The sequence below is a fragment of the Podarcis bocagei genome (genome assembly GCF_964188305.1).
Source record: "Podarcis bocagei genome assembly, chromosome: 14".
Lineage (NCBI taxonomy): Eukaryota > Metazoa > Chordata > Lepidosauria > Squamata > Lacertidae > Podarcis > Podarcis bocagei.
In genome coordinates this window covers 758,401-783,506 of record NC_138139.1, presented here as the reverse complement: position 1 = coordinate 783,506, position 25,106 = coordinate 758,401, and the positions used below count along the sequence as shown (strand labels likewise).

Genomic DNA, 25,106 nt, shown 5'->3' with positions numbered 1-25,106 from the left:
ATAGAAGGATGTCACATAGAGGAGGGAGAAAGGTTGTTTTCTGCTGCTCCAGAGAAGCGGACACGGAGCAATGGAGCCAAACTACAAGAAAGAAGATTCCACCTAAACATTAGGAAGAACTTCCTGACAGTAAGAGCTGTTCGACATTGGAATTTGCTGCCAAGGAGTGTGGTGGAGTCTCCTTCTTTGGAGGTCTTTAAGCAGAGGCTTGACAACCATATGTCAGGAGTGCTCTGGTGGTGTTTCCTGCTTGGCAAGGGTTGGACTCGATGGCCCTTGTGGTCTCTTCCAACTCTATGATTCTATTCTATGTCTCCGCCCCTCCGCCTTTCCCTGCGTCGCTGTGTTTGTGTGTTAGCGAATGTGTTGTTGGTGAGCAATTTATTTTAATTCTGCACACTTACTGTTTAAAAAAGGGGCAACAACTTTGACCTGCCCCCCTAAAAAAAGTTCAACTCTGAACTAACCCCCCCATGGGTAGATCACTGCCAGTCCCCCCCCCCCCCGGGAGTAGATCGCAGTCTCTTGGGAGCTGGACGTCCCTGCTCTAGAGTATCTGGAAGTCACAATCGAAAAACAGGTAGCACTGTTATTTATTGATGCAGAGAAGGCATTTGACAATGTCTCCTGGAGGTTTGTGAAAAAAAATTAGAAATGATAGGAGTGGGAGAATTTTTTTATAAAGGTATAAACGCAATATACTTGCAACAAAGAGCTGAACTAGTTATAAATAACAATCTAACAGAAAATTGTAATATAAAGAGAGGTACAAGCTAGGGGTGTCCTTTATTCACATTGTTATTTATATTGGTGTTGGAAATTCTGAATACGAACATTAGAAAAGAAAAGAAAGGAAGGGGTATAATAAGGGGTATATTTGTTGGAAACAAGACCTTCAAAGTAAAAGCCTTCACCAGTGACCTGACTATAACCACGGAGAACCCAAAAGAAAGTGTGCCAATAGTGATAGAGAAGATTACGGAATTTGGGCTAGTTGCAGGCTTTAAACTTAAGAAAGAAAAAACTAAAATGATAGTCAAAAATATGAGAAGAGGATAGAAGAGAACTACATCATCTTACAGGTAGAGTCCATTTCAGATACAACAGCTAAAGGCCAGAAATGATAAACATTTAAGAATTTAAGAGACAGCACCTGGCATGTTGCCTGCAGACAATTATATATATTTTTAAATATATTAACTATTATCTTTCCTGAGCGACAGGTGAGTGTGGCAGGTAACTTAGTGGCAAATGTGTCTGCTTCTTAAATTCCCCACTCCCTGTCTTCAATATGGCAGTAACGGTACTTGCCTGCTTTACAAGGTTGTTGTACAGATGAACAAGAAGACAATGAGATGTAGTCAGTGTGAGCTCAGAGCCAATCCATTGAAACGAATGAACATTATTCATTTAGGTCCATTGATTTCAATGGGTCTACTCCAAGGAGAACTTAGTTGGATACAATCCAATGTTTCATATATACCGTATTTTTTGCACCATAACACTCACTTTTTTCCTCCTAGAAAGTAAGGGGAAATGTCTGTGCGTGTTATGGAGGAAATGCCTATGGGTGGCATGCCTACGGATTTTCCTCCTCTAAAAACTACGTGCGTGTTATGGTCGGGTGCGTGTTATAGAGCGAAAAATACGGTAATTTGCTTCCATGGCTCCTTTTTATGCCGCTTTGGGAGATTTATAGTTGCCTAATTATGTGGAATGACTATGATTAGCATTCTTTCGTTTTGAACGTGGAATTTGCATTCCCATGTTATATTGATGGTTTGGTTTACATTGCTTGGTTAGTATTGGACCTGAGAGCCCAGGATTCCAGCCCCACTCATTCATGAAGCTCACCAGTCTCTGTCTCTCAGCCTCACCTACCTGCCAGGGTTGTTGTGAGAATAAAATGGGAAGAAGAATCACCATGTGTGCCACAGTGGGCTCCTTGGAGGAAAGGCAGGATAGAAATTTAATAAATAAATAATACCTGCAACAACATGGAAATATAGCCATTTAGAGATGCCCCTTACGTTTTCTGAAATGCAAGGAGCTGCCGTCGCCTCTCTGCCTGCTCCAAGGAGCTGTACTTGGATTTGTACTGTGCCAGCCGGGGGTGTGGTGCTGCTGTGCTGTTGAGGTCCTGGGAGACAGCAAAGCTGAAAGCGAGAGCTTGGCTGAGCTCCTCCATTGTTTCTGTAGGTGAGACAGGGGAAAGAAAGCCAGACCAAGACATTTAGGTACAGCAGAATTAATTTGGTTCAGCTCAGAGTAGGTCAAGCCATTGCAAACACAACCAAAGGTCCATCTAGTCCTGCATCCTGTGGGAGTGGTCTAGATGATGCTTGGGGTCCTTTCCAACTACAGTGGTACTTCTGGTTAAGAACTTAATTCATTCTGGAGGTCCGTTCTTAACCTGAAACCGTTCTTAACCTGAGGTACCACTTTAGCTAATGGGGGCTCCCGCTGCCACCACGCAATTTCTTTTATCATCCTGAAGCAATGTTCTTAACCCGAGGTACTACTTCCGGGTTAGCGGAGTCTGTAACCCGAGGTGTTTGTAACCCAAGGTACCACTGTATACGATTCTACGATTCCTACAGTGGCTACCCAGGATACCTCCAGGAAGCCCAAAGGCCAAAGATGAAGCTCACAGCTCTTAAATTGAGAGGAAGACTGCTCTGAGCCAGGAATGTCTCACACCTAGGGGCCAATGTGCCCTTCAGAACTCTTGTCTGGCCCTTGTCACTCTCTCCAGGCCATGCCCCTTACTGGCCCCAGAGTTTTTGCCTGGCTGAAACATGTCCTTGAACTCTGATGATTCCACTTGTTTGTCTGGATGCAGGTCAAAGGTGTGTGTGAAGAAAGCAGCCTATTGGACCAAAATTAGATTCACTCTCATTGCTCCAATGGCCTTTTAGTCCATAAACGTTTATACGGCGATGAATCTGTCTGCTTCATCAGGTGCAGAAAGCCTTGTCTTTAACGGACTGAAATCTGCTAACTAGCTTGTCTTTGCGTCTCTGCTAACTAGCTTGTCTCTCTTGTCATCACCAAACTCAGCATGAGGATTCCCAAGTTGGGGCAGCCTCTTCACCCACATTTGGATGCCATTTTGAATCAAGATGGGAGACCAAAACATGGCCTGGCATGACTTCGTCCTTTTTTTGGCATAGGTTCATCTGCCTCTCGAGATACCACTGCTGAACTTGCATGAGACTTGGTGGTCTCTATCAACATTTGGACGCAAGGCACCATATGGAGTCCAGACGGCAGCTGAAACTTTGCCTGGTTTTTTGGCATAGGCTTGCCCACCTCTCAAGGTACCATTTGGCGAGGGCTCCTAAGACAGGAAACGGGGCCTGTCCACACTTGGGCCCCAAGCTGAATAAAGGCAGGGGACCAAAGCGGGACTTTGGCTTCACATGATGTTGGGGGTGATGGCAAACTCAGGAATTACACTCCCTACTGAAACAGCCCTCTTTGGGGGCTCCTGGAGTTTCCTGGGCAGTGGCGGGTGGGTAGACCTACATGTAGGTAGGGAGCGCCCGGCACTGCATCACCATCTTTATTCTCTCTCTCTCTATACAGTGGTACCTTGGGTTACATACGCTTCAGGTTACAGACTCCGCTAACCCAGAATAGTACCTCGGGTTAAGAACTTTGCTTCAGGATGAGAACAGAAATTGTGCTCCGGCGGCGCAGCAGCAGCCGGAGGCCCCATTAGCTAAAGTGGTGCTTCAGGTTAAGAACAGTTTCAGGTTAAGAACGGACCTCCAGAACAAATTAAGTTCTTAACCCTAGGAAATAAGCCCCAGATCCGAAGTTAACCCCTTCCGACTGTGATGACACGCCCTGGGGGGCTTCCCAGCATCCGTCGCCCTGGTCCGTCGCCCGGCCGGGGCTCCGCGGCTGGGCGGGGGCGGCGCTGATGCTTCTCGGCCGCCCGATATCTCCGCCGCCCCCCGCCCGCCAAGCCGCCCAGTCTCCCGCCGGAGCTCACCGTCCCCGCTGGACCATCCAAGGCGGGGTCTCCCAGGCGCCCTTACCAGGCGCGCCTCGCTGCCTCCCGGCGGGACTCGAACCGGCAGACTTCAGGGCGCGGAGCGAGCGGCCGACCGTCACGCGCCCGCGGCCTCCGTCTCGCCTCGGCCAACCGGCTTCTTCCCCGGAGTTCGCCGCTCGGCGAGGCGGAAGGGCGGGGCCAGGAAAAGCCCCTCCCCGGCCCGCCTCTCCCCCGCCTCGGGGGGACGCATGCGCATTCTCCGCCCCGCCCCTCGGCCGCTTGCTTAAGGTCGTATTTCCAAAAGCGCTTTGGTAGAGGCGGAAATGAAGAGAGCGCCTGCCCCAAGGAGACAGCCAGCTTATAAAATGTGTACGGCACAGAGAAAGCGTCTAAAGAAAAGATTCCCCCCTTTCTAGAACCTGTGGACATCCATTGAGGCTGAATGGGGGAAGATTCAGGACGGATAAATAGAAGTCCTTCTTCACATAGTTAAACTGTGGAACTCCCTTCCACAAGAGGCAGCCGTGGCCACCAACTTGGATGGATTTCATAGAGGATTAGACTAATTCATGGAGGCTATCAGCGGCTACTAGATGTGTGGCATAATGGATAGAGCGCAATGGTATCCTGGCTGCAAGGCCATGCACCATTCTTTTGGGAATAAGCCCCATGGGGCACAGACGGACCTCTGGTTGAACATGCATAGGATGGCACTGCCTGGCAGTTGCTCCCCCAGAAGCAGAGCTAATATGAAACGTGCTTTTGCAGGCATCCACATGTGACCTTCCTGACTGGCATTGTGGACCTTATTATTTTTATTGCGTCATTTATACTGCACTATCCATGCATATGGCCCTTGATAAAGTCCCTGGGGGCAGCAGTCTTTCCTGATGGGATTGCAATCTAAAATAGCTATAAATGAGAGTTGGAACAACCAGCTGCAAATCAATTCTGATAATCATATTTACTGCAACAGACTGCAATGGATGGAGGTGAGTATCAAGTTATTGCCCCTCACAGCAGACTCATTGAAATTAATCTGCACACCCATTAATTTAATTGGGTCTACTCTGAGTAGGACTCTTTGGATTTAACCCCTCACCTGGGAGGTTTGGGTTTAAATCCCCATTCTGTGAGAGAGCTTGCCTGGGCTCATCATTCTCTCTCTCATGGCCTAGACCAGGCTTCCTCAACCTTGGCCCTCCAGATGTTTTTGGCCTACAACTCCCATGATCCCTAGCTAGCATGACCAGTGGTCAGGGATGATGGCAATTGTAGTTTCAAAACATCTGGAGGGCTGAGGTTGAGGAAGCCTGGCCTAGACTACCTCCCACAATTGCCTAGCCGTGTTGGTCTGCCGTAGTCAAAACAAAAAAAAAAATTCCTTCCAGTAGCACCTTAGAGACCAACTAAGTTTGTTATTGGTATGGGCTTTTGTGTGCATGCACACTTCTTCAGATACCCACAACTGCCATAAGGGGAAAGGGGCAGCAGGAAGAGCATCAGCTCTTCATCAGCATTACAGGGAGGGATAAAACCTGCAGCACAACGTTGCAGCGCAGAGTGCTCTTGCTCAGGGTGCCAGCTATGACTCTTTCCAGGGTGCTCCATTCCACCCCACCAGTCTTCTTTGGGGCCCTCCCATTATTCAGTAAGCAATCCATGCCCACTGAGCATGCTCATTCCTCATGGGGTTGGTTTTTTTATCCCCTCATGCCCTTTCCTTAGACTGCAACCCGTTCTCTGACCTGCACACTAATTTGGGAGCAAGCCACACTGAACACAGTAGGACTTCTTTATGAGAAGACGTACATTGGATTACTCTGGTAGGGTGTTTTTTGTTTTGTATTTTGTAGACCTTGGTGTCTGCCCCCCCCCCCCAGCTTGCTGATGCCTCCTTCTTATGTGGGAGGGGTGCCATTTTGTCTACACAAGGAGCCACCCTTGGCACACCAGTTCTTTGCATATAGGATTAGCATGCACCAAGCCGGTCTGACCTGAATCTCTAAAATGCATCTCCTTGGAAGCAAATTCCACTTAAATAAACAATACTTTAAGTGAGCCTGAAATCTGTATAGGATAGAAGTATTGTTCTAGGTAACATGGTTACCTAGACGTAAGCACAACAGGGCAGTGAGTACCACTATCAAACAGGATCAGGCTGTACAGCTACAATCTGAACACAGTATTCAGTGGAACTTCAAAATAAGTGCAGGGTTTTCTGGTGTGCATTGAGAACTGGGGTGCAACGTTCACTCCAGGGGTCTGCCTTTCACTGATGCAATCATTCAGTGTTTGGACTGCAGGTGCACAAGCAAATGAAAGACATGCGTGCCCCTCCATATTTCACTCATTCCCTGGGCATAGAAAACCACAGGGAGCCCAATTTAAATGACTGCTTTCAATTAAATGTTCCCATCCCATGTAATTCCTAAGCAAAGTCTGTGTTAATTGGCTGGAATAACTTAAAAGCAAAACTGAAAAGCTGGAGTCTCCATACCAGCTAAGCCAGTGGTCAGTGAGGGTGCTGGAGGACCACTTTTTCTTAAAGATAGCCGTGGGTCACCTGAACAAAGCTGACAGGCCCCCGGTGGTCTGTAGAGCACAGCTGGGGAAATGCAACTCGCAGCTCTCAGCTGGCTGCGGATGATGGGAGTTGTAGCAGCAGGAGAAAAACAAGAGGTTGTGTTTTCGTTTTCCTTGAAGTCCGCTTGACGTGGCCTTGGCGCCTGCCGAGCTTCCCCGGAGAGCGGGCGCGGCTCCGGCAGCGGGCTGCAGAGGGCAGCCGCGGTCCTCGCTGCCTGCCGGGGCGGCTCTGGGTCGCGGCTGGGCGGGAGCGTGCGCGCGTGTTCGCGGCGGCCAGCCGGCGCCCCAAACTTCCGAGGCTGCCCGGCTCCTGGCGCGCGTCGCGGAGCGCGACCGGGCCGCGAGAGCAGCGCTGCGCCCCCGACGAGGCCGCGGAGGGTCGGGGCGGCGGGGGACCTTCGGGGCTTGAGGCAGCCTCGCGGGCGAGGGCCGCCGGGGGGCCGGGCAAGGGCTGCTCCGCCTCCCCGCAGCCCCGGCCTCGTTCTCGGCGGAAGTGGCTCCCGTTGGCCCGGATCCTGCTCTCGGCTCAACCAGCCGGGCTCCGTCGCAGCAACTCCGCGGAAACTTTCGGCGCTCGGCCTCCCCTTGCGCGGCGGGACGGAACCCGCGCTCGCCCGGAGGCTGCCCTTGACACCTGGACTCCGCCGGCGCCGGGAAGCGGCGACCGCCTCGCGAGAAGGACTTTCCTGCCCCGCTCTTTCGCAGCGCCCCTTTCTCTCCGCGCAAGAAGCAGGAGACCCCTCGGACGAGGCTGGCGGGATCCGCTCTGAAGGAGCCCCGAGCAAAAGGCACCTGCGGCCTTGAAGGGATTTCACGCTCAGCTGGCGGAGCGGAATCCCTGGAAGCGAGGAGATCTATTTGGAGAGCTGGTCACGTTGCTGCGTGGAATCCTCCTGCCTTTTCGCCCTCCCAAGGCCTGCAAAGCAGCAAACGACTTCTTCTGGTTTCTACTTCATTTTCTTCCCTCCTGGCAAAAGACATCAACAAGTCCTCTTGAACTCTCTGCCTGCCCTGTTGAAATAGGAGGGGCTGTGCATGTTTGTGTTATTCTGAGGACTAAAGGCGTGACCCATTCCGTTTTGGATGGACTTGCGACTTTGAATTTTTTTCCCCACCCCTCTGGAGGGTTGTGGATTTCGAATCAGACCCAAAAGGCTTGCAAAGGCTTGCAAAACATTTTCAATCTGTAATAACAACAGTAGGTTTTTTTCAGTTGTTCTTTTTTAATTCTTCTTGAAGGCGTTTTTTCCCCAGCACCATGATTGTGTATTACGCTGGATTTACTTTCAGATGAAATTGAGCAAAATTATTTAATTTTAAAAATATACATACATTTTGAAAGATAAACTTTCTTTACAAAAGCCCTATCTTGGATATCACTCACCTAATGGGAGACTGCTAACTTTTATGGATACCTCAGGTTTGGTTCAGGAATAACTTGTTTGCAAGATAAAATCAACACAGGACTGACAGTTTTCTAAATTATTCATGGATCTGACCAAGTCCTGTATAACCTGAAAGGGGGGCAGGGGTTGACAATGCTGTTTCCTTTGCCCTGAGTGGGTCACCCTTGACCAGGGCCTGCCGACTTGTTGGACCTGATAAACCTCAGGACTGATTCTGAAGAAAGAGACAAATTGTTTTGGTCTTTTCTGGGAAAGTCTATGAAACCCCTTTGATTTCGCAAAAGTGTTTCAGATTTTAAGGCACATGGCAAGTGCTGTGCTTAAGTAGGGACTTAAGTAATCAAGGAACAACGGCAGTGCTTGTGGTGGGGAGACCTTTTTGTGTCAGCAGCGGGTTGTGCCACAGTGAGCAGCCATGGCAATGAAAGCCAGAGCTCTCTACAGCTTCCGCAGCGAAAACAAGGAGGAGATCAGCATCGAGGAGAACGAAGAGCTGGTCATCTTCAGTGAGAACTCGTTGGACGGGTGGTTGCAGGGGACCAATAGCCGTGGCGAGACAGGCCTCTTTCCCGCGTCCTACGTGGAGATCCTTCGCTCCAGGACAGCCTCGACTTACTCGGACTATTCCAGCAGCCCAGCCAGGTCCCCTGGAAATGGCTCCTCCTGCTATGGGACCCCGTCCAACACCAGTGTCTCCCACCAGGGCAGCTTCGAAGATGACGATGACGATGACTGGGATGAGTGGGATGACGGCAGCACTGTGGTGGAGGAGCCCAGGAGCAGGCCTGGCACCAACGGGCACCCGTCCCCACACCTGTCTTACCCTGGGCCGTACAATATGGGCTACCGGCCCAAGCCTTCCTTGGAGAGGCAGGACAGCATTGGGTCTTCCAAGAGGGGCAGCGTGGTGGGGAGGAACCTCAACCGCTTCTCTTGCTTTGTCCGGTCTGGGGTGGAGGCCTTCATCTTGGGCGACGTCCCTATGATGTCTAAGATCTCAGAGACCTACTATATCGACATGGGCCCCAGTGGGCCCCAGTGGAGGCCCAGTCCGCACCCTCTGGTTTGCTCCGTGGAGGATCCCACCAAACAGACCAAGTTCAAAGGCATCAAGAGCTACATCTCCTACCGGCTGACGCCCAGCAGCACCAACTCGCCAGTCTACCGGCGGTACAAACACTTTGACTGGCTGTACAACCGGCTGCTGCACAAGTTCACTGTCGTCTCTGTGCCCCACCTGCCCGAGAAGCAGGCCACGGGGCGCTTTGAGGAGGACTTCATTGAGAAGCGCAAGCGGCGGCTGATCTTGTGGATGGACCACATGACCAGCCACCCGACGCTGTCGCAGTACGAGGGCTTCCAGCACTTCCTCACCTGTGGCGATGACAAGCAGTGGAAGCTGGGGAAGCGCCGGGCAGAGAAGGATGAGATGGTGGGCGCCAGCTTCCTGCTGACCCTGCAGATCCCGACGGAGCACCAGGATTTGCAGGACGTGGAGGACAGAGTGGACACGTTCAAGGCCTTCAGCAAGAAGATGGATGACAGTGTGCTGCAGCTGACCAATGTGGCTTCTGAGCTGGTGCGGAAGCACCTGGGCGGCTTCCGCAAAGAGTTCCAGAAGCTGGGCAACGCCTTTCAGGCTGTGAGCCAGTCCTTCCAGATGGACCCTCCCTACAGCTTCAGTGCGCTCAACGGTGCCCTCTCACACACAGGCAAGACCTACGAGGCCGTGGGGGAGATGTTTGCTGAGCAGCCCAAGAACGACCTGTTCCTCATGCTGGACACGCTTTCCTTGTACCAGGGGCTCCTCTCCAACTTCCCAGACATCATCCATCTTCAGAAAGGTAAGTGCAGAGCGCTCAGCCATCCAGGAGGGTGCTGCCAAGTGCACCTTAGGGGCAAAACACTGCTGGGGAGGAGGAGGCAACCGGTGTGGCTCGGGTGTTGCGTTCAACAACCGAGTGAGAGGCCGTCTGTAGTGGTGCCTCCTTGTAGCATCTCAGAGTGTGTGAAACGTTATTGTGTGTTGCTGCTACAGGACCATTGGCTCGCATGGTTCTTTGCAGAGTGGAGGAAGTCGGGTCCCGAGGGGCTTACGATCTACAACCTGCCCCCTCTCCAGAAGCTTGGGACTACAGCTCCTCTTAATGGGGCTGATGGGAACTATAAGCATAAACATCTGGGAGGGCACCAGGTTGGAGAAGGCTGTTCTTAGGAAAGAATCGGAACCCAGTGGGGAAGGAATATGTAATTCTTTCACTTATTGTTAATTTATTTTTAAATGTTTGTTGCTGATTCCTTGAAAATGGTGTGCAAAAGATAAAAACATCCAATAGATGATAGAAACAATGAAAAACCCCTCAATAATGCAAAACAGAACCATACAATCTACTCTCTGTGGTGAGCAAGCAGGTTTGCCAATCCATATCGATGGTAGAGCAGAGACAGGGAGGAAGATGGACATCTCCAAATGATGCTGGGCTCCAGCTACCCTCCCTTGACCACTGGCCATGTTGACTGGGCCTGATGTGAGTTAGAGTTCAGCATCCTCTGCATCCCTCGGAGTAAGCACGGAGTCTCAGGGTGTTGGTCCAATAACAAGGGTGACATATTTATTCCACTTAACTCTTCTCCAGGCTGGGCTTCCTGTATCCTCCCAGACATTGCAGGTCTCACAACTCCACTCAGCATCAGCCAGCTGGAGGGGGGTGGCAGCTGGAGTCTAGCAACATCCAGCGGGGCATAAGTTTCCTACATAAGACCCCCCCCCCCGGTAAATTAGAATTTGAACTTACTAGCTTCCCCCAGAGACAATTCCTGAACCCATCAGTATTTCACAACCAGACTTCTTTCTTTTCTTTTCTTTTTTAAAAAGAATTATTTCTGCCTGAAAAATATTAGAAGCCTTTCCATAGGAAATGGGCCCTGGCTCCTTTGGGATTTAACTGTTGGAACTGATCCCACTTCTAAGTGTAGAAGCCATTTAGAATCATAGAATCATAGAGTTGGAAGAGACCACAAGGGCCATCGAGTCCAACCCCCTGCCAAGCAGGAAACACCATCAGAGCACTCCTGGCATATGGTTGTTTGGGAGTTACAGTGCCATGGCATTTATTGCTTCCCTAAGGCCAGACAATAAGTGAGAGGCTGAGAATCCCAGGAAGTATAAGCAAAGGATTGTGGGTATTTTTTGGACTCATTCCCTTGAGGAAGGGGGACCATTTTCACAAGGGACACTTCCTTTTATCACACTTACACTAGGTGTGCCTGCTTGGAAGCAAGTCCCAATGAATCCAGTGCTTTTTTCTCACAAGCTCTTTCTTGTGTGTAGGTAGCCTTAAGTCAGGTTTTTTTGCACCACCTGCCTTGGTAAATCTGCTCTGTGTTGGTTTGTTGCTGTGGAGCCTCTGCAACTGATTGCCTAAGTTGGTTTGACAGCATGCCATGGTTGGAAGCCTTGCAGCTGCTCATGCTGCAGTCTGGTTTCTGTGAAGGAAAGGGACATTGCTAGCTTGGCTGGGGTTAACACCCTCATGCAGTCTCAAAAGACAGGGCAGCTTTGCAGAGCAAGACTGGGAGGCTAAGCGGGAAGAAACCCTGTGACAAGGAAGAGGAAGGAAGGGTGCAGAGGATGCATTGGGCTGATGACACTTGTCGGACACTGACCACTACACAACCACCGTCTCACTACTTCAGTGGGTCTGCTCTGAGTAAAGCTGACTCAGTGTAGTTGACTACATAGCAGAGCAAGACGTTGGGCACCATCTTCGCTGCAGGAGTTGCTGAAGGAGGCATCCTTCAGCTCCTAGAATTATTCAGCCCTTAGAATGATTCGTGGCAAAGGCTTTCAAGGATTAGAGCACCCTCCATTGGACGCAGGAATCATTTTCTTCAATACACACAGGAAATCATGGTAAATGGTTAAGGCAGGGAGGGGGAACCTGTGGTCCTTCAGGTATTGCTGGACTACAACTCCCAGCTTGCATGACCACTGACCATCTGGCCTCTGGGGCTTTTGGGGGTTGACATCCAGCAGCACCTGCAGGGTCACAGATTTCCAGTCCTTGAAGCAGTGCTGAAAGGTGATGAAACTCCTTTCATCACCGTCTGTGATGTACCGTCTGTGATGTTTCAGTACAAAGTTCAGCTGCAAGATAAGCACCCTGACCTTCACTGTAGCCATCACTGACAATGACACCATCTTCCTTGCTGTGGCATTTTGGCAATTTCACACCTGTAAGTGGGAGAGACCAGCTTAACTCAGACTGAGGCCTAAGCATATAGAAACCAACTGGCAATTTCTTGCTGGGAATATTCCTTGGAAGGTCTTTCATTGACCTTCCTGTCAGCAGCTGAGCATCTGGAGGGTCTGAACTGTTCTCCACCCAATTCCTGAATGCTGAATTTTTTGAACTGCATGCAGTGAGTCCAGCAAAAGAGTCTTGAGATCTCAAAACACACATTTGCTAGAGAATAGGGAAGGGACCCTAGCCCAGCACTAGAAGCTAGGACACCTGCTTGGCATGCAGAAGGTTTCAGGTTCTGTCCCTGGAATGTCCAGTTTAAAAATTTGACTTGCAGGTGGGAGGAAGGGCTGCTCCTGGAGGCCCTGAAGAGCTGCTGCCAGAGTTGGCCCAGACATGAGGCCAGTGAGGCTTTAGAAGCCCTCTAGGTGACATTCCTGGGGGTGCCCCGCCTGCCCTGCCCCTCCGCCATCAGCACTGATTTTAGACAAGATCACAGCCATGTTGGGCAAGATCTCACCCAAAATTGGAGCGAACTTGCCCAATATGGGCAGAGGTGGCGATGTTGCTTCTTTGCCAGCAGCGGAGGGGGCAAGGCACATGGCGGTGGCAGAGCAGGTGGTCACAGGAGCCTCAAGCGGCAAAATGGGACGTGCTGCTCCGGCTGTTGCCAGTCAGAGTAGACAATACTGACAAGTACCTGGCCTGGTCTGAGCGGTGGTGCCTGGGGCCTGCTGGGGAAAGCAAAGAGCCCAGCAGCAGGTGGCACCAGAGCCAGTGGCAGGTGGAGCCTCCCCATCCTAATTTTGTCTCCATCATTGTTGTGTTTCCACAAAGTTGGCTCTGGGACCAAGGATGAGGAAGGTGACTGGCAGGGCCATCCCTCAGACCAGATGCAATCAGAAGGCAGAGAGCTGGGGGTCTGCTGGGGGCAGAGCCTCACTCGGGGCCAGGAAATTCCCAGGGAGAACACTGAGCATAACAAGGTCAGGAACTGAGTGTGGTGCTGGGGAAAAGCATCTCTGGGAAAAGGGCCTGGCCATCTGACTGCTGCACACTTTTCTTGGCGGGCTCACAAGGTGACCTGTGGGGCCTCTGTGGTGATGGCAAGTAGCACACCAGCCCTGCCGTGTCTCCCTTTTTGAGGCAGAAGCCAGGAAGGATGGGAATGTTAGACATAGCTGTGTTTCCACCCAGGTAAAGGCTGCAGGATCAGGCCTGTGGGGTGGCTATATTGAGATGGTGGTTGTGTGATGCAGGGATAATTTTTACACCTGGAGTTTCTTTTCCTATGCTGTGCAGGTTGTGACCAAGATCTCTACATCTCTAGCCGGAATGTACCATTTCAGGACTGGCGCAGGATGGAGTGCTTTTCTCGGGCCCCTTTTGCTGCCCCAAATCCCTTCCATGCAGAAAAAGAGTCTGTCAGGGAGGAGGGAATGCAGCCCAGCCTTCATCTTGATCTGCTAGTTTTATGTGACTGAACTCCTAGGCATACCCTCAGCAGGCCTTGCTCCAGAGGGAGGGTGGCCCACCTGTTCTGGGACTCCCAGCTCCTCTCAGCCCCAGCCAACATGCCCAGTGGTCAGGGATATGGGAGTTGTAGTCCAGTAACACCTGGAGGGCAGCAATTGCCCCGCCCTGCTCCAGAGTCATCTTGCATAGCATTGCACTGCATGTGTATATAGTGGTGAATAATCTGAATCAAGTGGGTCCTGCAAGCCTGGCAGTGCCACTCTCTAGTGTGTCATGGGCCCCCTGGGCTACACAAGGAATGCCACTGGGCTTTGGAAATAGGAGGCAGGGATGCTGTTCCCATGTTATACAACTACCGCCCTGTGATTTTGTGCTCAAGGACTCCAGTGCAGTCTGTTTCTCTAGTCACATGCCCTAATTGCCCTCTGATTCAAAAAAAGCATGGCATGGGCTGAAGTGCAGTAAAAGCAGATCACTTGGATGAAAAGTGGGACATGTATGCTAACATCCCCTGTATCTGATAGATAGGGAGCCTCCCTGTTCCCTGCCCCCATAATGTTCTCCTGGAGGCTCAGCTGTGCCTGTTGTCTACATTTGCTGTGTCTGCCCTGCATGGTTTTAAAAGTCAGCCCTGCTTTATTTCCCTCTTCCCTGAGGCCATAAAAGAAACGCAAAAAAAAATAAAAAATACAGTGGTGCCTCGCAAGACGAAAAGAATCCGTTCTGTGATTCTCTTCTTCTAGCGGTTTTTTCGTCTTGCGAAGCAAGCCCATTGAAGGATTAGCAGATTAGCTCTATTAGCGGCTTTTAGCGGCTTATCTGCTGATCGGATCAGCTGATAAGCGGCTTAGAGGCTTAGAAAAGGGGGGGGGAGGGGAAAAAAACCAGCAGGAACTCGCAAGACATTGTCGTCTTGTGAAGCAAGCCCATAGGAAATTCGTTTTGCGAAGCACCTCCAAAACGGAAAACTCTTTCGTCTAGCGAGTTTTCCGTCTTGCAAGGCATTCGTCTTGCGGGGCACCACTGTAAACAGTGCATGAAATGGCTGATGACAAAACCTACAGGCTGTCAGGACAGGCAGGAGATGGGTCATCCGGTGTTAGTTGCCTCTGCGGCAGCAGCAATAGCAGTGCACAGAACAAGGTTCGGATAACTCTGAGCAGCCTTCCCCAACCTGGTGCCCTCCAGAAGCCCTCCCAACATAGCCCAGTGGTCAAGGTTGATGGGAATTGTGCTCCAACAAGGCCTGGAGGCTGTGCTGAAGCACAAGATGCTGGCGTGAGCAACCCTCCTTTGCTAGCTGACAGGCTTTTAAAGATCTTTGTTTTTTCCTTGGAGAGAGGCCAGAGCAAGGGAGCTAAGGTGGCACTTGCAGATGAGGCCAGACTGCAACTCCCATGATCCCTGACCCTCAGCCATGCTGTCTGGGGCTGATGCGAGTTGGAGTCTCACAGCTTCTGGAGGGCACCACGTTGGCCCTCTCTGTGCTGGAGAAACACAACTGTCCACATATGTCAGGAGTGCTCTGATGGTGTTTCCTGCTTGGCAGGGGGTTGGACTCGATGGCCCTTGTGGTCTCTTCCAACTCTATGATTCTATGGTGCGCACCGACCCCTCTCGCTCTCCAGGCTTCAGCGAAAGCCTGCATTCGCCCCATAGGACGCGCACACATTTCCCCTTCATTTTTGGAGGGGGAAAAGTGCGTCCTATAGGGTGAAAAATACGGTACTTTCACATTATTTTGCAACAGATCTATTTCAAACCTCGACCTCTCTGTATCAAAACCTTTTTTCTTATCTACTTTAAAGACGTCATTTTATTGATGATACTGTAACCAATCTGTTAATAACTCTCTTATATCTTCATTTTTAGTTGATCTTCTGCTTCTGTTAACGATTCTTTATAAGTGGCCCATTCTCCTCTCATATTCAATTTTTTAACCTAAATTGCTTCCAATGGAGAGTCACCATGGTGTTCTCCGCTCCAATAAACTTTTGTATCTATCCCATACCTCATAGATTGATTTTCTTACCACGTGGTTCAGGAATCCCTTGTGTACTCTCATTTTTTCATACCATAAATATGCATGCTACCCAAACCTATTATCATCACCATCCACGTCTAAAGATCTGGGGTTTTTAAAAACAAAATCCAATCCTGAAGCCAGAAAAGGCAGGACGCTTCATAATATAACTTCAAATCTGGCAAGGAGAAGCCACCTCTATCTTTAGAGTCTGTCAGTAACTTATATTTTATTCTTGGTTTAGTCCCCTGCCAGATAAATTTAGATACTGTTTTTTGCCATTCTTTAAAGTGCCCTACCACACTGATCGTGGTATTGATTGAAACAGAAATAGTATTCTTGGTAGCACATTTATTTTTATAGCTGATATTCTTCCCTAAAATGATAAATTCATCCTTCCCCACACCTCCAAGTTTCTCTTTACTTCTTTCCACATAGGTATGTAATTATCATTAAATTTATTAATATTTTTTGAAGTTAACTATACCCCTAAATAGTTGACCTTTTCCCCCACAGTTATTTCTAAGATCAATTATTTAGATTGTACTGTCATATTTTTGACCAACATTTTGGGTTTTGTCTTATTAAGTTTAAAACCAGCAACTTGTCCAAACTGCTGAATCTTTTCTAGTGCCTTTGTTGCACTAGTCAAAGGTTCTTCAACTGTTATTACAAGATTGTCCGCAAAGGCTTTCAATTTATATTCTTTGCTCCCCACCGAAATTCCTTTCACTCCTGCTCTTACATTTCTTGCAGGACTTCTAGGACTAAAATACTGGTAAATAATAATGGCAACAGGGGACAACCCTGTCTAGTTCCTTTAGTAATGTCACATTTTTCAGTCAGTACATTGTTAACAATCAGTATGGTTTCTGCTCAGAGTATATAGCGCCAATTCCTTTGAGAAATGATTCTCCAAATTCCATCTTTTCCATAGTCCATGAAATATTGTCAAAGGCCTTCTCCGCATCAATAAACAGCAAAGCTGCTTTCTTATCATTCTTGGTCTCCAGATATTCTATTACAGTGATGCCTCGGTTTAAGTCTGCTCTGTCGGTCGTCCATTCCGTGGAACATCTGTGGCAAACCTGGAAGTACCGCAATGGGTTAATTCCGGGTTTTCCACTCACTCACACACAGAAGCTCTAAATCACGCATATGCAGAAGTGCAAAACTGCTCCACACGCGTGTGCAGAGTGACGCTCTGTCGAGCGTCCGGGGCTCCAGAACGGATCCCGGACTCAAAACGAGGTACCACTATATGTCTATTATATTATGTTGTCTTTCATCTGTTGGCCAGGAAGAAAGCCCACTTGATCTTGATGAATAATATCTTTTAATACAGTATTTAATCTATTTGCTAAGATGTTGGCATAGTTTCTAATCATTATTTAGCAGCGAGATTGGCCTATAGTTTTTAACTTAAAGTACAGTGGTACCTTGGGTTATAGATGCTTCAGGTTACAGACGCTTCAGTGACAGACTCCGCTAACCCAGAAATAGTACCTCAGGTTAAGAACTTTGCTTCAGGATGAGAACAGAAATCGTGCTCTGGCGGCGCGGCGGCAGCGGGAGGCCCCATTAGCTAAAGTGGTGCTTCAGGTTAAGAACAGTTTCAGGTTAAGAAGAGACCTCTGGAATGAATTAAATTCTTAACCCAAGGTACCACTGTAAATCCGAATCCTGTTTAGGAATTAATGTAATATAGGCCTCCTTCCAAGTATCTGGTAATTTACTGTATTTTTCGCTCTATAGGATGCACTTTTTCCCCTCCAAAAATTAAGGGAAAATGTGTGTGTGTGTGTGTTATGGAGCGAATGCAGGCTGCGCGGCTAAGCCCAAAGCCAGAACAGGGAGACGGAGCGCTCCGCAATGCTCCGTCTCGCTGTTCTAGCTTGGGGTTAGCTGCTCAAAGCCTCCGCAGGGCAGCGGGGTGAAGGCACCCCGCTGCTCTGCGGAGGTTTCAAAGGCTGCGCTCCGGGGGCTTCAGGTAGCTATCCGCAAGCCTTCGGAGCGCAGCATGAGTTCCCGCTGTGCTCCGAAGGCTTGCAGATAGCCGCTTGAAGCCTGGAGAGCGAGAGGGGTTGGTGCACACCGATCCCTCTTGCTCCCCAGGCTTCGCTTTGCTGGAGAGGCGCTGCACAGTTTTCCCTCCCTGCGCAGCGCCCCTTCAGCGAAGCGGGAAGAGAAATGGAAGGGGCTCCGTTTCTCCTACCCCTTCACTGAAGGGGCGCTGCGCAGAGAGGGAGAGCTGTGCAGCACCCCTTCAGTGAAGCGGGAGGAGAAATGGAAGGGGCTGAGCAGAGAGGGGGAGAAATCCCCCCCCTGTTCTCCCCCTCCTATGGTCCGGTGCGTCCTATAGAGCGAAAAATACGGTGCCTCTACTCATTCTTATTCATCATATCTTTGAGTGGAAAACTAGTTGATCTTGTATTTTTTTTATATATTTAGCTGAGAGTCCATCTGGTCCTGGCAATTTTCCTGATTTGGCTTGTCCCATTGCTTGTTGTAATTCCATCATGTAATAGGTACATTTAGCTGGTATATCTTTTCTTTTGGAATCTTTGGTAATTTATTCTGCTTCAAATAGTCCTAGATTTTAACTATATCTTCTTTTCCAGCCCAATATAGTTCCATATAAAATCTTACAAATTGTTTCCTAATCTCTTTTGTCTTCTACTTTCAATTTATTAATTGTATTTATACCTTTCTGAAGCACAGCATAAATTAATAATGCAGAGTCTTCTTCAATAAAAGCTTTACTGAGTTAAAATAAACTTGTTTGCAAATAACAGCATAGTGAACAGAAGATTAAACTAGCTTCAGAGCATACACAGAGTTTCCACTGAGCACAGGCTTCACAGGCTCCGCCACACACATAGATTGAGACACTGCAGACACTGACTGAGTCACTGAGTATGCCTGCAAGCAGATACAATACTTATACGGGGAATGAGTCATCCTCAAGATGAGTCACAGTGATTTAGCATGCTAAATGATTCTGAAGCTTTTTAGCATTTCACATTTCTAGACTCCTTTACTGCTTCTGCTCTCAAATACCTTTGTCACATGACACCTTCTTCCTTAATTGCCACACTAAAAGTTTCCCTGGTTTATTAAGAAATTCAAAATTTTTATGTTTCATCAATTTTTCACCCACTCAACTTCCTGATTTATTAGCATCGAAAATTGGGTTTGTAACATCTTAATACACTGTTTTATCAGTTTGTTTCCGGGTTTCTTAATTAATTGCTTTTCATAATCAACTCATCTAATAACTCTTTTTCTTCTCCCTTGCCTTTTTCTGCAAGGTGTTTTGTTGTGTAAAGAAACCTCTCATCACTGCCTTACTTGTGTCCCAAACCACATTTAAGTCCGTACCATGATTCAAATTCAATTCAAAATAATCTCTCAGGGTTTTTTGAGCTTTCTGCAAGGTCATTTGATTATCTAATAGTCCTTCATTTAGCCTCCACCTAAATGGTGAGTTTTCTTCTCTTCTTAATTCCAATAAAATTGCATTATGATCCTAAAGTGTCCTTGGTTGTATTTCCACCTTTCTCGTTCTTAATGTTAGTCACTGGAAATCCATATTGAGGCTATTCTTCTAGCAAATTGATTTGGTTCTGCGAAAAAAGTATATTCCCTTTCCAAAGGGTGTTTGAATCTCCAAATGTCCGTTAATGTAAGATTTTCCACCAGATTAAAAAAAGGTGGCAAGTAGTCTCCCTTCTTTCGAATCCGTCTTCCTTATTGTTCTATCTATATCCAGGGACACTACCCCATCAGTGTCACCCGTAAATATTATTTTCTGATCTGTAAATTCAAATAATTTTTCCTCTTAACAGTTTATAGAGTTCCGATTTTCTTTCATTCGGTGCGTATATTCTATTACATTTTTTTTTTTTGGCCTTGTGATGTTATCTGTTTGGCTATCATTCTTCCCTCCTCATCTTTAAAAATTTGCTGCGGGTCATATCTGTCTATACATAAATTACTCTTTTTTGTCTTATCTGATGTTATGAATTCTTTTTCCTAATCTTTTATTTGTTAAGACTTTTCTCTGTTTCCTCGCTATGTGTATAGCAGTCTTGTATCTATACTTCCCATTGGAAAGATCGTACTTCCAGAGTTCAAGTAAGTCTTTATTTCCAAATTATAGCTCCCCCTTTATGTACAGGGATGGGAGTTAGTCCTTCTTTATTTTCCAACCCTGTAAATTATTTAGTGATAGTTATTTGGCAGCAAAAGAAAAACAAAATGCAATCCGCTACTCTAGCACTTGTAGAAATTCCCCATGCAGAGTAGAGCTCATCACAGCCAGGAAAGACCTCCTTTTTTCATCCCATCTTTTTTGCCAATTATAATCCAGATTTTTTTGCCAATTAATTAATCCTTTTGGCTTTTAGCTTTAATTTATCGGAGAGCTTGCAGCTTTTTTGCTTGGAGCCTGAGGCTTCTCACCACAGGGTAGCGAATGGATCCTAGCACTCGCAGCTCAATCTCGTCCTTCTTCCCTGCTCTTTATAGGGCGGATCGGGGGCAAGAGAGCTTGCTAAGTGCGCAGCCATATCCCCAGCGCCCAAAACATCCTTTCGGGCTTCTTCCAAAGGTACACAGCGCCTTTGTGTTTCCCCTAAATCCCTTGCGGCGATCGAGTCTGTCCCAGAAAACTAGTATCACACTCCAATGCGATCCGCAGCAAACCGGAAATCCACAGTGGGAATTCTGTGTCCATGTCTCAAAGCAGTTTCCGTGTGGCTTAACCTGCAGTGTCCTCGCAATCCCCAATGAGGATGGAACAAGGATGGCCAAGTTGGGAGGGCGAGAAACTGGCTGTTTCACAGGAACATTTCTGGGGAATTAAAGGACCTGAGGCCCTGTCCCCCCCCCCCCAGCATAAAAATTTGCATATGCAAATTATCTGTAGAGATGCCTCTGGCAGATTAAAGTGAAGGGGAGCAGAGACTGTACTTTGCCCAGCTGTAAAATAAGTAAAACAAAACAAAGTTTTTAAAAGGGAGGAAAGAGGCAGCAGATCTGGGGCCTTAGCACAGAAGTTCTAGAGCTGCCCCTGTTTGCTAGCTTGTTGAACCAAGCCAGTCTCTCTGGAAGCTTATTAATGCTCTGATCTCAACCCCTTGTTGCATGCATTTCGCTCAGCTTTCCCTATGGGAATTTTATTTATTTGTAACATAATTAATTTTATTCATATCCTGGGCTCCCCCTCCCTTCCAGCTGTTAATGCATGCAGATGCAGAATAGCTCACAAACTAAGTTAATGGAAGACTAGAATTTAAAATATAGTACAATAAAGAAGTACAATCCCAGGTTACTTTCAGGATTGCCTTACCCCAGACATGCCCTTTTGATCATGTCAATCTGCAGAACTGGTTACAGGTCCACATCATGCTTGCTCCGCACTCGTAAGAAGTCAGTCTTGTAGTGGAATAGCACCTACACTTTGGAACTCCCTGCCTGTTGACATTAGGCAGGCATCCTCACTGCAACCTTTCAGCACCTGCTTAAAATATGTTTGAGAAATTTACTTTTTTGATAATTTGTAAGCAGCTTAGAGGTTTTCTGTAATCAAGCAGCATATAAATTTTGTTATATAGGTAAAATAAATAAATGTAACAGACATGAAAGCAGAATTGAAACAAGGGATCGGAAAGGATTCCATGACACCCACTGCCTTGCCTTTTGGTTTCATTACAAAGAGCCGCTGCCTCTGTGTGTGAGAGAAACAGAGACAGAGGCCGGCTGAGACTTTCCTCCCTGGAACTGTGCCCAGGCATTGAGAAGAAAGGCAGACAGTTACACAGAGATCAGCGGCTCACAGGGGCACATGGGCATGGTTACACAGAGAGCTTGTCACCGCACAGGCAGCATTGTGGTGGCTCTTGGTGCCAAGACCTGGCGAGGCTGCCACGCTCTGCAGGGGGGGCAGAAGGAGGGCCTTGCCAGGGGCCTTGCCAGTTCAGCTCTGCTTCCCTCAGATTGGGGAGGCTCTTGTCCCAGGCAGACACTGTTGTAAAAGCGTAAGAAGAGCCTGCTGGATCCAGCCCATGGCCCATCTTGGCCAGCATCCTGTTCTCACCGTGGCCAAGAGCCCTCTTCCCTCCCTTCCAGCAACTGGTTTTCAGAAGAATCCCAGAGCCGAGCCATCGATAGGCCTCTCCTCCACGTAGGAGATGGACAGTATATAGTCCTAGGCATGTCTGCTCAGAAGAAAGTCTTCATGAGGTCAAAGGGCTTATTCACAGGGAAGAGGGATCCTTTTATGGGAAGATGCCAAGAATTTGTTGAACCCTCTTTGAAAGCCATCCCAGTTGGTGGCCCTTCCTGCCTCCTGTGGGAGGGAGTCTCATAGATCAACTGTGTGCTGTGGAAAGAAGGGCTTTCTACCATCTGTCCCGAATCTCCCAACATGCAGCTTCCTTCTGGTGTTGAGGGAAAAACACTTCTCTTTCTCCACTCCTGGCAAACTTCTCACATGTCCCCTTTTTAGTAACAAAAAAACCCCAAACACTGCAGCTTTTCTTCATAGTTGCTCCATCCCCTTGACCATTTGGGTTGTGCTTTCAGAACTCCAGCAATGAGTTTTATATCCATAATGTCAAGGTGGCAATGTTTAATCCACAAATCAGTTATACATTTGCATGTTTACTTGGGAGTAAGAATGCCAATTTATGTGCGTTTAATTGATAAAGGCTGCATGCTTACATAGAAGTAAATCTCACTGAAATCAGTACGACTTAATGCCTAAATAAATCTGCATGTGATTGTGATTGTACGATTTCCTTGAGTTGTCCATTGGGTTGTATTGAACAAGACATGCTCAGAGCAGACCCACTGAACTTAATGGACCTAAACTAGGAATGGGCATTAATTTTAGTGGGTCTACTTTGAGTACGACTAAGCTGGATATGAAATATATCAAATGCATTCTCCTTTTTTGTAATCTTTAAAACAACCATAAGGTAGACCAGTATTATTGTTGCAGATGGGGCAACTGAGATGTAAGGCCCTCTAGTGAGTACATGGCAGGTGCAAGATTTTTTAAAAAAGAAAAAAGGACTCCCAGAGACCCGATTTCAGACTAGTTTGCAGGGTTGTAGTCCCCACTGAAAAACTATTCCACACCCACTTGCTTGGGAGTAAGCCCCATTGAAATTAACATGATTATCATCTTAATGCACATTTGGGGTTGTGCTGTTACACCGCAATCCAATGTGCATCTACTTGGAAGTAAATATCGCTGAGTTCAAGGGGGCTTACTCCCAGGTAAGTGGGGGTCCTTTTTGGTTAATAGGAATTTCAGAAAAGTGCCACTGCAGCCCTCCATATAGATGGACTATGCAGAGGCGGAGCTGCTCCGGCACCCAGAGCAGCACACATGCTGTGCACCTGGGAGCGGGGTGAGCTGCCCAGGGGGCAGGGCGGTGATGTCACATAACACCTGGGGCAGACCGCACCCACCGTACCCCTTTCCTCCACCAGTGGGACTACGGCTCCCATCAGACACAGCCCTCTGTGCTGATGGTTGGGGATGATGGGAGTTGGAGTCTCAAATCTCTGGAAGGCCCGAGCTTGGGGAAGGCGGACTTCTTGGACCGGACCCAAGCCATTCCAGTCAGGAAGCTTGCCAGCAGGGCATAAAACAACCAGCCATGAAAGGTAGACTGCTTTGGAAACTGGAGGTTCCATTTGGACTTCTGGGGAAGAAAGATGGCAGACTAAGTTATCAGCTACTGGTGATCCCATTGGCAGAGATAATTATGCGGTGGTCAGAGGTAATCAAGGCATAATTCCCTTTTGAGATAAGAGAGGAAACCTCAGTGTCTTGGAAGAAGACGACAGCACACTGGAGACAAGGACGTTTTAGGGTTTTTTATTTTTCAAAAAATCTTTATTAAACATATTTCACAAAATTATACAATAATATAATATATTACAATTTATATCCCATCCCATACAACAAAAAAATAAAAAAGAATGCAATACATTTAAAAAGACCTAAAGCAGACTTCTGAATGTTCTCAAAAAAACTGAATTACTCTTGTTATATTTTACACAGTTTCATACTATTCTCGAAAGTGGCACTGGCCCTGTGGAACGTCCTCCCACCAGATGTCAAAGAGAAAAATAACTACCAAACTTTTAGAAGACATCTGAAGGCAGCCCTGTTTAGGGAAGCTTTTAATGTTTAATAGGTTATTGTATTTTAGTGTTTTGTTGGAAGCCGCCCAGAGTGACTGGGGAAACCCAGCTAGATAGGCGGGGTATAAATATATTATTATTATTATTATTTTCATAAATCTTTTTGATAAAGAAAAAGAAAGAAAAATTAAATAGAAACAATAAATTTACTTATATTATCTGTACATTGCAAGACTCATTCAAGATCTGCCAGGAGGTTTTTGCTGTCACAGTAATTTTTAAGATATTCCTTGAATATAATCCATTCTTGATTTACTTTTTGCTTCTAATACCCTCTTACCCTCCCTGTCATTTTTGCCATTTGCAGATATTCTAATAGTTTAACTTGCCATTCTGATTTTGTAGGTGTAATTTCATTTTCCCAATACACTGCAATTAAAATTCTGGCTGCGGATGTTGCATACATAAAGAGAGGTCTTACTTCTTTTTTATTTCAGTTGGTATTATCCCTAATTAGAAGGCTTGTGATCATTTTGTGAATGGGATTTTTAACATCTTTTTTAGTTCGTTATTTATAACGTCCCAAAACTTCCCAATTTTTCCACATTCCCTCCACATATGCATAAATGACCCTCTCCCCTCTTTACATCTCCAACAATTTTCCAACCTACTCTTACACATTTTGGCCAGTCTGGCTGTAGTGAGGTGTCACCAATATAACATTTTCATAATATTTTCTCTTAAATTATAGCACGCTGTGAACCTGACATCTTCTTTCCATAGTCTCTCCCATTGGTTCATATAGATATTATGGCCAAGGTCTTGGGCCCAACTTACCATTCCACTTTTCACTTCTTCTTTAGTTTCCCACTCGAGTAGAAGATTATACTTCGGAGATTATATTTTGGAGATATGCTTACTTTTGGCTTGTACTAATTCTTTTTCTAGTCTTGATGTTCCTTTTTCAAATCCTGTTTGTCTATCAATGATCCACCTCTTGTTTATTTGAAAGTATTGTAGCCAATCCGTCACATACCTTCTAATTTCATCAAATTTTTTCAGGTTAAAATTGTTATTTTCCTCTAATAGCATTCTATACATTGCCCAATCATCTTGTGCATTTTTTCTTTTTACTGCCGTGGCCTCTATCAGGGAGGTCCACAAGGGGATTTTAGGTTCCAATATTCTCTTATATTTGTCCCAGA

General features: G+C 47.3%; 2 protein-coding genes across 6 annotated transcripts in view; one reads left to right on the top strand and one right to left on the bottom strand.

The window, feature by feature from the left end:
* Positions 1-4,180, bottom strand: part of SNUPN (snurportin 1) — a 41,587-nt gene extending 37,407 nt beyond the window's left edge. The window contains exons 1-2 of the mRNA XM_081170667.1: positions 4,001-4,180; positions 2,031-2,193 (exon numbers count right to left, since the gene is read on the bottom strand). Of these exons, the coding sequence (XP_081026793.1) occupies positions 2,031-2,188 (158 nt within the window). The 5' untranslated portion in view covers positions 2,189-2,193; positions 4,001-4,180. The remainder of the gene's footprint in view (positions 1-2,030; positions 2,194-4,000) is intronic.
* A 2,797-nt stretch (positions 4,181-6,977) lies between these two features.
* The window catches only part of SNX33 (sorting nexin 33), a 48,499-nt gene continuing 30,370 nt past the window's right edge, over positions 6,978-25,106 (top strand). The window contains exons 1-2 of one of the 5 annotated variants that reach the window (XM_081170610.1): positions 6,981-9,839; positions 23,819-23,949. In XM_081170610.1, the coding sequence (XP_081026736.1) occupies positions 8,411-9,839; positions 23,819-23,916 (1,527 nt within the window). In that variant the 5' untranslated portion in view covers positions 6,981-8,410 and the 3' untranslated portion in view covers positions 23,917-23,949. Of the gene's footprint in view, positions 9,840-23,818; positions 23,950-25,106 lie in introns of those variants that run through there. The other 4 variants (XM_081170606.1, XM_081170609.1, XM_081170607.1 and 1 more) reach the window with 4 other exon arrangements.